The 12,550-nt window shown below is 39.6% G+C and overlaps 1 protein-coding gene across 1 annotated transcript in view; it reads right to left on the bottom strand.

Annotated features, from left to right (window-relative positions):
- The window catches only part of ITPR2 (inositol 1,4,5-trisphosphate receptor type 2), a 487,108-nt gene extending 475,286 nt beyond the window's left edge, over positions 1 to 11,822 (bottom strand). Inside the window, exon 1 of the mRNA XM_063115575.1 lies at positions 11,448 to 11,822. Coding sequence (XP_062971645.1) covers positions 11,448 to 11,539 — 92 coding nt within the window. The 5' untranslated portion in view covers positions 11,540 to 11,822. The remainder of the gene's footprint in view (positions 1 to 11,447) is intronic.
- Positions 11,823 to 12,550: the final 728 nt, after the last annotated feature.

Here is a 12,550-nt window from a genome sequence, read left to right as displayed (position 1 = left end):
TCTATTTTTCTAAAGTTCTGTAAATTCCCAATTACTTTCTGGGTGATCATATCAGCAAATTCTTACTAAACTTTTCTGCCAACAGCAGTTAAATTACAAAATGTCTCCCTGGATGCATTATATTCTATCCGCTAAGAGAAAGGACTGATCTAAATTAAGAAATGTTCTCACAAAATGCTTACAAATTTTACTCTTTGCACACATAAAAACAAAACTGAACTTACAGAAATATCAACTTTTCTTTAATGTGGCTATAGCATGCAAACCATCAAAAAAGGCCAAGTATATTACTTTTTCCAGAGCGTAAATTTCACCACATTGGCCTGAGTGTGTACAGAGATATGATCCAGGATATTACTAGTCTTGATAGCAAGATTTAAAGGCACCATACTCCAGTGACAACATCTTACATTTTAGAATTACCTGTGGATCTCAAGATATTTAATAAATAAGAATAATCACATTGACTTTTTTCCAGAGATAAACTGATGTTAGCAGCTACTTAGAAATTTGAAAATATATATAATCTAATGTAACAAATATTTATTCAATAAGTATTTATGGAGCCAGGCATTTGAGATAGTAACAAACCAAAAAGATCCCTGCCTTCAAGGGGCTTATGTTCTATCAGGAGTAGACAGACGATAAACAATGGCTAAAATAAATAGTAAATTTTATTTTATTTTATGTAACAAGATAAAATAAGGGTAAGAAGAATAGGAAAAGCTAAGGTAAAATGTTAAACATCAAGTTACCATATGAGCCAGAAATTCCATTGCTAGGTATATGACCAAAAGAATTAAAAACATACATCCACACAAAAACATACACATAAATATTCATAATATTCATATTACGAATAATAGGCAAAGGTAGAAACAATCCAAATTTCCAACAACCAATGAAAGAACAAATACAATGTGCTCTACCCTTACAATGGACTATTATCCAGCAATAAACAGGAATGAAGTACTGATATGTGCTACAGCTTGAATGAACCTTGAAAACATGTTAAGTGAAATAAGCCGGACACCAAAGGACGAGTATTGAATGGTTCCTTATATGAGGTACCTACAATAGGCAAATTCAATTCATAGAGACAGAAAGTAGACTAGAGGTTACCAGGTGCTGGGAGAAGGGGAAGAATGGGGACTTATTGTCTAAAGGCTACAGAGTTTCAGTTTGGGATGATGAAAAAGCTTTGGAAATGAGTTGGTCCAAGGGTTGTGGGTTGTTAAGGTGATTAACATTGTCTCCCCCCATGACCCACTTGACTAGCTTTAAAAAAAAAAGTTCTGGAGATAGACAGCTGTGATGGTTGCCCAATACTGTACTTAATGCCACTAAATTGTACATTTAAAAATGATTAAAATGGTGAATTTTATGCTATGTATATTTCACCCTAATTTATTTTAAAAGACGCTAAGAAGTTATCAGTCAATTGGCCACTAAGCAGTGAAATCTAGCCCATGCCCACATCCTCACTGATCTCTCTCCCGTACCTCACTGCCCCAGATGCCAGCGGAAATCAGAGCCCTGGTAGCTAGATCTGGGCATTGTGACTTGCCTTCACGGACATAAGTGATCAATTCTAATCCAAGTGGGGCCAAATTCTATCACCCCATAATTTGAAATTTAAGAAGAGAGACATAGAATACAGGAATTGCTGTTTCCATAGTCATGAAAATGGCAAGAGCCAGAGAGATCCTGCTACTGAGATTCCCACAGAACCTGGGTTTCTGCCTTTCCTAATGCACAGTTGTTGAACTCATCATTCCATTTCCTGGAGCTCCTCCAGTATCCTCACAATAAATTTCCTTCTTTGCTTAACCTAGCCAGAGACGGTTTCTGTTCCTTTCCAACAAAGATCCTTACTTCTAATATAATATAATTTTCCCATTCTTAAGCTTTATCCATGTGGGCAAAGTGATGTACAAGTGTTCCTTGCTTTCCTTATCTTTTGGGCTTTTGAGACCAGAGAGTAAGCATCAGGATAGCAAGGGATACATATAAATTGTTTTTCAAGAGTTCCAAAGCAATTCACTACAAGGTTTGCAAATAATTTAACTAAATGTGAGTTGAAACATGAGTTAGAGAGCACTTTATTTGCTGAAATTTTTACAAATAACACACTTTGATTTCCTACTAAAAAAGTTAATCAACAACTTTTAAGCCAGTTTTGTTTTTTAGGTTTTTGTTGGGTTTTATTTGCTTATTTGGTCATTTGGGCTCTTACGTTTAACTCTGATGGTTCAAATAAATTCCCTTCACAATTTAAAGAATCCTCATTTCAACAGGAGGTAATATATGGAGAACAGTAGTGTCCAACCTTAGTGATTGTTTCATAATTAGTAATTACCTCAAGGTCTCAGAGAGCTAGATAACTAGGAATTACTTCATTAAAAATATAAATTGTCTCTAGGACAAGGAATTCTCTTGAATAACTAATATATAATGAAAGTCTAGCATTTTGTAGTCTGCACAAAGAGATTTTTATGGTGATATTTTAACAGTGACTCAAACATCTCAGTAATAGATACAACCTTGATAACACATGTTTGAATTCTAAGAATTGAGATATGAATTTAGATTATGCTTTGTTCACTTCCTTAGTCTTTCCCTGCATTTATAGGACTCTGTGACCTTTATCACTTGTTAAAACACCAAAAGGAAAAGAGGGCATGGTAGACTCCACACATACCAGAAGGCTATTCTATACTAAGTGGGAGTGTGTGTGTGTGTGTGTGTGTGTGTGTGTGTGTGTGTGTGTGTGTGTGTGTGTGTGTGTGTTAACAGTCATATGCAGTATGGGGTGAAAAAAATTAAAAACTATTCTAGATGAAAAGTTGTTTTTATTGCCAAAAAGCTTCCAAGGATCTATATGGCTCTAATTACGGTTCATGATTCATGAAATAAAACAAAACAAAACTATGAAGCACTGAGGTGGGGAGAAGAAAGGGGAAAGGAAGTAAAAATATAATCTTCAAAGGGGTTGGGTACCTTGTCTACATTCCCCCAAAATAATTGCCAAGTTTCTTCTTGACTGGGCTTTGGAGTCCTGGCCTCATTATCTCCAGTCTCAGTAAACTCAGTATACATGACAAGGATTGAAAACAGTCGCAACAATCTCAGAGCGTTGAACCAAGCTTAAACCTATCACATTTGGTAAATAAACATAAAATACGTTCTCAGATTATTTCTTCTGTCTTTGCATATCTCAACAATATCAAATCATTTACTTCTGTTTTTTGGAGCTATTAAAATGGACAGTAAAATTTCACCAATTTTTTTTAAATGAAAGGAAAAAGTACAAAGAATACATGATCAATTATGGGCATAGATTTAAGATAAACATTCATCCTAATGATCCCTCAAAGTTCAGCTTAAGTGCCACCTCCTCCTTGAAGCCCCTGCCTTCCCTCCAGGTCACTACAGGCAGAACAGACTTCCTATGTTACTTCTGACTTCCTATGATACTGTTTTCAACATCTTTCTGGCATTTGAAAAAAATTGCCCTACATTGCAGCTATTCAATACCATTCTTATCTCCATTACCAAAAAATCACTACATTGATTTCACAAATATTTATTAAAATCCTAAGTACCAGGAATTGTGTCAGGTGCAGAGCATACAGGGATTAAAAAGACAGTCAGTTACTGATCCTGCACCATTTACAGCACTGAGAGCATAGGTGTCAAATGCCTTTGTCTCGCACAGATCCTAGCCAGATGTTGTACTACAAATTCTCAAAGGAAGATTGAGTTTTTGAGAAAATAATTAAAAACAGATTAACATCTGGCACTTCTTTACACATGTATCCCCAACACATAGCAAGGGCTCAATAAATATTTATTAAATGAATTAATAAGTCAATCTGCAGCTTCAGCATATACCATATCACCGGGATAGTCATATAGACTTGTTCATAATGTGGACACATTTAATTTTACGATTAAATGTTTTTCTGAACAACCTGATATTTTAACTTATTCTTAATTCAAGGTTGGAGACCTCTGGGTATGTGTTGTTATAAACTATATAATAGCTATGTTAATCAATTATTGATTTGAATTTTGAGAGAACTAACTCATCCATTTCAAAGATAGTCACTCACTAAAAACATTTAGTTGATTTATTTCAATCACACACATGCACACAAAAATCCCCTCACAAATTAATGCTACAGAAATTGACTCAAGCAATAAGAGTTTCATAGTGACTACTACAATTATTAAAATAAGTCAGCAATGCCAAAATGCATACTTCTTATATGTGTAAACAGACTTCTAAAATAAAACAGATGGTTGAGCTAAATCAAGCATCATAATTAACTGTTCAGCATTACTGGTCAGACAAACATTTCTCCATAATGCATTTTAAAATACCAATAATAACCAGGAACAAATTTTTTAATGGTAAACATATGACTGTCTATTTCAGTAACATACAGTTTCCTAGTTTCTTCCACTGGCCATGACAAGGAAAATGTTTTACTTATGCTTTTTAAAATAAATATTTTTGATTGACAGTAATAAAAATTGAAGAATCCTTTAAAAAATCACTTTCATTTTAGTTAACATTCCTAACTATAAAGTAATAGATGGTTTATGAAAAAAACACATACAAAATCTGGGAAATACAGGATATAAAAATGAAAATTAAAATTGCTCACCATTAAGCTCACCATGAAGGATCAACCACTGTTAATATGCTATAATATATTCCCTGCATACTGTTTTGAATGTATTTAATTAAAATTGTGATTTTCTAAAGGTATATATTAAAAACTTTCCCATCTACATCAGCATGAGAGTAGAAAGATAACCACAAAATAAAGGCACCAATATATTTGAAAGGCAGAGTTTTATCCATTAAATGAAAGAACGAATGAATGATCATTAAAGTTCCATGTCTGATTATGATCCAGTGATCTGTTACCAAGTTCTGATATATAAAAAAAGGTAAAATTCACTGTCACAATACTAGAAATGTGCCATAAAAGTCCACTGTTACTTTCTTTATACTTATACATGAAGACATGCCCTCTAAATAGAATTTAAGTTTTAAAGTTTGAGTCCACAGTATTCTGTCTATATTCTCTAAGTTATCTACACACTATCTGTACAAGAACAGTTCCAAAGAGAAAAATGCTACCTATATAAAAAGGAAAACCTTCTGTTAAATCTAGAATGTAGCCAAGCAGTTGCCTCTGAATTCTATTCTGTCAAAGCAAAGCCATCAGATGCACTTGAGCAGGATTGGCTGTTCAACCTTTCGTTGCCAGAGAAGGTCCAAAAGCTGCAATGCTATTTATAGAATAACTTCTAGGTTTAAGGAATACTCGACCTTTCAGCTTAAAAGAGACTTTATTTTCCACTTTAGAAACTGTCTTTGTACTTGAGCTGGTTTCAAGTTCCACAACATCACACTTCTAACCCTGAGACTTTCCAAAACAACTCAGTATTAGAGATTCTATCATCTTCCCACTGAACACACATGTAAATGTCCAATGGATTTTTAGATATTTTTATCACATCATCATATGCCTTCCCCAAAACAAAGCTAAGCTTATATGTCTGATTATAGCAGGAAACAATGGATATTATTTGGAAGGGTTCTATTTGGAAGATACTAAACATAACTTTCAAATTATGCAAAAACAAAAGTTGACTATAACCATTCCAAAAGTTGGCTTAACCTGCAACTCCACACTGATAAGTCCTATTAAGGGAAAGATTTTTTAAACTATAATAATAACAGCCTAATTAAATAAGTAAAAGATGAAAAAATAATAAATCAAATTATGCAAACATTTAAATATCAAAAATGTTAAGCAGGAAATAAAGGTCAGGAAGAGAGATTCGAGGGACTATAATTGAGAGCAATAAAATGTTAAGCATTTACATGATCTTGTTCATCTAAGGAATTAAGTCAGAATTATACACTTTGTGATCCACCATCACCCCACCTGATATCTATCACTGAACATGGAAACAAAGAAATGGAAAAGTTAATTGAATTGGCCAAAACCAAGCAGGAAGTAAAGATAAAGGCTCTATTCTCACTCTAAGAGACTATTATGATGCTCTGAGGCTAGTGTACGAATTGGTGGTCACTTAGTTTTCTGAGACCTTAACTAGTAAGTGTTGGTTCTTGGTACATCCTGGGAAGAAATCCCAAGCCAAAGGCAGCAATTGCTTAATCATGCATAAAGATGGGTGCATATAGATTATATGCACCCATAAATATACACACTTTTCATTTACTAACCTATCAACCATGCAGAGAACAGCTAAGGAAGGACTGATATACCTTTCACTGATTCTACTATCCTACCATTCCAAGAATTCTACTTTGCCCAGTCCCCACTCTGCATTACCTGACCACCAGTCAGGTCAACATACATAGAAATATGAATATCTGCTGTCAGATGTGGCAGCAACAGAGGAAACAAATGCCAGTTTATAAAAAAATGGAGGAAGGGAAAAGGGACAATTAACATTGCATTTGAAATTGTACAGCATATCCCAAAACTCCCTCCTTCCCTTTTAAAAGAAAAATAAAAACTATAACCCTAAGATGTACCACTAGAGAAAGAAGTTATTTAAAATATATTCATCTTCATCTAATGGGAATTAATAAGTCAATACAAGTATTTCCTAAATAGATCTTTAGATGAAAATGTAAATTAAGAAATACAAACCAGGTCCCTTGCACCTACACAAACTGAGAGAACAATAGCCATAAATCAGTTTGCAACAATTGAGGATTTGGAAACATCAGGTAAACAGTGGTTAAAAGAAAACTGAGAGAAAAAGGAGAAATGCAAACCCTTACAACTGGAGCATTCAAATTTTGCACAAACAGACTGAAAACTCAAACTGAAAAGAGCCTAAGAAAATCTTCCCACATCTCTAGTCAGAAGGGCCTCCAAGAGAGACTTGTTAAACTCAAATATAGTGAAACACCATGACTTCTTCTACCGAAAAATTCATTACCTCATTGCAAAAATTCCCAAAAGCTAAATAAATAATAACAATATATAACCTCTAAAACGTATTTACACACTAAATATTAAAATCAGACAAAATTTACTTGCAAATAAACATCTATTCATTACATTGAAATGCTCTATAAACTTAATTTTCATTAATTACCCTCCTAAGCTGAATTTGAAAAACCATCATGCTACTAAAAGTGCCAAATGAAGGAAGAGCTAAAATGGAAATCAGAAACTTTAAGTCTAATTCTTAGCTAGTCTGTTAAGTTTTTAATATTATGGTGGAACAAATTATTTTGGCTAAATAGATAAAATGCCAATGTCTCCAATTCAGCTTTCTGATTCACTTTAACAATTCATACTCCTTTGAAGAAAGTTTGTAGAGAATATAGATTTTCCTAACAGCTTTCTAAAAAAGAAACCTTCATTTCTATCTCTTTCACTCACATTTATACTACCCCCAGGGAAAAAGAGGATAGGATCTACCCTCCTTCTTAGTCTCCAGAAAGACACGCCAACACAAAAGGAGTATAACTTATATGAACAAGGCCACATGGCTAATTAGCAGCAGACCTAGGACAACGGACCTCCAACTAACAGAAGAGCAGGAAAATTCGACTAGAAGTACGTACTCTGTCTTTTATACACAAACTGTACAAATAATGACCCTACAACAATATAATGAGAAACTGCAACTACCATGCTGTTTTGGTTTCATAACCCTAAAACCAACTTGCAAAATAAAATATCTACCAGTTGTACTCTGAGCTAACAAGTAGGGGATGCTACCCCCACATCTGCCCAGATATGATTTCACATGGCATGGGCACATGCTCCCATGAGCTTTATAACTCCTAAAAATCTGAGGACAATGGGGATCCACAGCCTAATGAAAGTTCTAAACATTAAAACCAAGCGTGGCCATGTAAAAACAAAAGCAAAAACAAAATATACTGTGCAGTGTCATGTATAGAAAGCAGAGGGAACGAAATAATCACATTCAAAGTGATCAGTCTGATTTCTCAGGATAAAAGTATCAGATGTTATATTCCATGACCTTAATTAAGCCATTATGAAATTAAATGAAATTATTTCTCAATAGTTGAAACTTTTCTTCCCTGAATTTTAGAAAATTATTTTATATACAGAATCTCTAACCTTATAAACTACCTACATGTTAATAAAAACCAATGAGATAAGCACAGAATACATCAGTTTTAAATTATGGTTTAGTGATCAAGGCCAAAATTCAGTTTAAACATCTTATCTAACAACGCCCTCAGAAATACACACTATGAAGGCTAGAGATAGAACAGAAGATTGCAAGGCGACGTGGGCAAACCTACCTATCTGGGCACAAGAGCCGAGAAAATTCTATCAAGATGTAAGACTTAAGGTTAGGAAAACAAATTCATTTCATTCTTCCTAAGTTTCTTCTTCTCTCTTGTATGACTTTTAAATTTAATATTTAGAAGAACAGAAAATGGACAGTATGTTCCCTTGAAATTAAATGAGCCTTTTTAAAGGTGCCAGATGCTTTCTGAAAGCAACTTAGAAGTTTCTGCAACATTATTTGTATATCTCACATACAGCAGAGTTTGGAAATGTTCATTAATAAGATAATTAAAGAATTCAGGTTTAATTCTATTTGATATTCCCAATTTTTAAAAAGTAACATGTTTTCGGAGCTGCCTATTTTCAAAGCAGAAAACTGCTATATATTTACACGTTATAGGGATAATTCAGCATGCCATTATTTGTTTAGTGAGATATCCCTGCATTTTTAATTGTATAGTTTGTCTTGACTATTCTATAGGGATTCTCTCAATCCAGGACCCATTTAAGTCCCACGCTAGCATCATGCTGCCCTTGAGGACCTACTCAAGTACACTATTCAGTGTTGGCCAGGAAATTGCATCAGGACACATGGGCAATGACTTTTACTATACCTGTCCTTTGAAAAGATACTCAGAAGCAGGTACTACCAAGAGGAAGGATGGTCATACCCAACTCCTGACTTCTAAAGTCCTATAAAGTTATCTGAACCTCTGAGCAATCTATCTCGGAAAAAGAATATCCTATCAAAGCACCAAGTTTCACCAATGGCAGCATTTTTAAAGACCCTTCTTCACCTTAGAATCTAGCTGCATGAAGACCTCAACAAAACTCAGTTCATTAACAGAAAATATACTGCACAAATACATTCTAAGGAAACTCAACCTTCAAAACATCAGCAAAAAATACTGAACATAAATATTTAAACAAATGTATATGCTACATTAAAGATTATTCAAGCTTATTTTTCTCAAGGCTTAAAGATTATTACGTGTAACCAAAGAGAAGCACACTTGGCAGGGAATCTGGAAACAGAGTTCCAGCTTTTGACATCAACACCCTCTGTTTCTTGGGTTAGTCACTTCATTTCTCTTCGCCTCAGTTTCCTGATCTCTACAACGAGAAGGGCAGACTTCACAACTGTTAAAGTTGTAGTTTCCTGATTTATCATTTAAAGGCCTTCCATTATTTGTTCTGTAAGTTATCCATACGCATACCTTTGCTAAATCAAACTCTACAAAAACATGGCCTTTTGTTTGTCTAGGTTTTATACTCTATTCCTAGTCCTTTTTATTATTTTGTCCACAAATCTAACTACTGCTCACAATCACCAAGGTAGTAATAATTACTACAAAAGCTAACACTTATATAAACGCTTATTATGTGCCAGATAACGTGCAAAGCACTATACACATATTAATTTTCTGCTTCTTCACCACAACCATATGAGGCAGAAACCATTATGATTCCCATTTTTCTTTTTTCTTTTTTTTTTTTTCAAAGATGACCGGTAAGGGGATCATAACCCTTGACTTGGTGTTGTCAGCACCAGGCTCTCCCAAGTGAGCTAACCAGCCATCCCCTATATAGGGATCCGAACCTGTGGCCTTGGTGTTATCAGCACCACACACTCCCAAGTGAGCCACCAGCCGGCCCTTGATTCCCATTTTTAGAACTTAGGAGACTGAGGCACAGAGAGATTTTGTAACTTGCTCAGAGTCATAAGCTTTACAAGTGGAAGAGCCAATATTCGAACCCCAAGCGTTCTGCCTCTCTAACATTTCCTGTTTAAGAACATTACACACATAGACAGTATGCAGGGTGAAGTGCAACAGAGTTCATCTGCAAAATGCTGTTGGGGGCCCACAACAGGACTGGTACTACAAATTCTCTCAGAAACAATGGCAGGTCATAATTTACAAACCAAACATAGGCGATTGCCATTGATATTTCTTCCTTCCACGCTTCGGTTTCACAAGTAAACAACATTGTTAAATCCACCTCCCTTCTTTCACTCATTAGGGGAAATGCACAAATAACAGGAACTGTGGAAGTACCGGTGACTTCCACATCCCAGTGTCGAGTAGGCAGCACTCGGTTACAACACGGTTTCTAGTCAAGATCCAGGGACGCTGCATGTTAGGTTATGTGCCCCCAAACCGAACAGCTGAAAACGTGACCACCCAGGAGCGGAAACACCAGTTCCGCCGCCTAAAATCTCTAAGACTGGGGAGACCAAGTGCTGCGACCATGAAGTAACAAAAAAATACCTGTGCATCAAGATAAATTGCAGTGTGTGATTAAACTGCACACAGGTATTCACAATCAGGACAGAGAGAAAACACTAGTAACCAAAGAAGTCCCATTTACCATTTAGCTAGACATATTTATATATACATGAATATAATTTCTCCCATTCATAAGTCAACTCGAATCTCGAACACCCTGCACGTGGCTGAGTTCCAGGAGAGGTTCCGTATTTCAGTGGGCCAAGGCCGGGGAAGCAGAGAAAGCGGGTCTGAGCTCTAGAACCCAGGAGGCCCTGAGACACCTCCGAGGTGCGGGGCGGCCGCCCCTAGACTGCCCATGTCACCAAAAGGAAATTACTTCAGGGAAGAGGGGACGGCGAGCTCCTGCCTCAGGACAAAGCCACACTTTGGCTCACCACGTCGCTTGAGTTTCATGTCCAAGGCCACAGACTTTCTCCCACTGCTCTTTCAAACCCGGCCCTGAGAGACAAGGGGCTGAGCGCCAGAGCGAGAAGACGGGAAGAGGAGGTGTTGTGCTCTACCTTGAGGGGAAAACAAACACGCATTTTAATCAAAACAGCCCGCGGAGAAGCCAGCGAAGCCTTCCTCGCCCGGCCTGTCTGGGGCTTTTGAATCACTTCCTCCTTTTCGGTGTCTCTGAGCTTGAGATTCCGAAGCTGCTGAGAGTCTCGCCTCTCGGGGCAGCTTCCTGCGAGCGCGCGGCGCTGTCTGCGGGCGCAGAGCCGGCCCGGCCACCGCGGGCGGGGGCGGGAGCGGGAGGACGCGGCGGCGCCAGGAGGGACAGGGATGGGTTCGGAGGGGACGGAGCGCGAGCGCTGCCCAGCCCGCGTCTCCCGCTTACCCGAGGGTGCTGATGAAGCCGTTGACCGAGCCCTCCGCGTACAGGGACACGATGTCCCCTATGTAGAGGAAGCTGGACATTTTATCAGACATGCTGCTGCATGTTCCAGAGCGGACGTCTCTCCTCTTCCCCGCGCCCTCGCCGCGCTCTCTCCGGGCAGAAGCGGAACGGAGCGCAGGACGGCAGCGGCCGGGAGCGGCGGCGGAGGGCACGGCCCGGGTGACCGAGTGTCGGGCTCAGCCCTGCCTCGGCGCCGGGGGAGCGGGGCAGAGCGAAGCGGCCGCTGTGGACACCCCGCGATGTGCGCCGCCCGGGCGCCCCGAGAAGCCGCCGCCGCCGCCGCCTCCCCGGCAGGTTTCCTGTTCCTTCCACAAGTTTTCTCTCCGACGCCTTTGCTCCTCCCTCGGCTGTCCCCTCCGCGTCCCCTCCTCGCCCTGCGCCCCGCCGCGGCCGTCACCGCCGCCCGGGTGCGAGCTGGAGGTGGCAGAGCCCCTCGGTCCCCTCGGGGGAATTTTTGGACCAGGTGGCCGTGCCCATTGGGCGACGCGGAGGAGAGGAGCCCGGGAGGAGGGGGCGGGCGGCCAATCAGGGAGCGACGGCCGGGGGCGGAGCTGGGCCGGGGCGGGGCGACCCTGGGGAGGCCGGGCCACCCGAGGAGCCCTGGCGGTGGCGGCGCTGGCCGGCGCGGGGACAAACGCGGGGCGGCGCTGGTGGGGCGGCGGGGGACCCGGACCGGGGAGGGGCGCCTGGAGAGGCCGGACCCGGGGCGCGACAGTCCCTGCCTGGGGACGTGAAGGCGCTTGAAGGGGGCAGGGGAGGGTGAGAGTTGGCGACGGGGCGGGCGCCAAGCGGGACTGGGCACAGTGGGGCGAGCCAGCCAGACGCCGGGGGGCGAAAAGGTGGAGCCGGAGCCGGGGGTGGGGGCGCAATTTGCTGACCAAGGGGGGAGGAAGGCGTTGAAGTAAGAGAAACACGACAAATAAAAATTAAATGCATAATAAAGAAAGTAGTAAAAGAGAGGGAGGAGGAAGGAAGGGATGAAGATCTCGACTTCGAGTAGGGAGTGTGGGTGTTTATCTCAAGTATATGGCGTTAGGGAAACT

The sequence above is a fragment of the Cynocephalus volans genome, chromosome 12 (genome assembly GCF_027409185.1).
Source record: "Cynocephalus volans isolate mCynVol1 chromosome 12, mCynVol1.pri, whole genome shotgun sequence".
NCBI lineage: Eukaryota > Metazoa > Chordata > Mammalia > Dermoptera > Cynocephalidae > Cynocephalus > Cynocephalus volans.
This window is presented reverse-complemented; position numbering and strand designations above follow the sequence as displayed.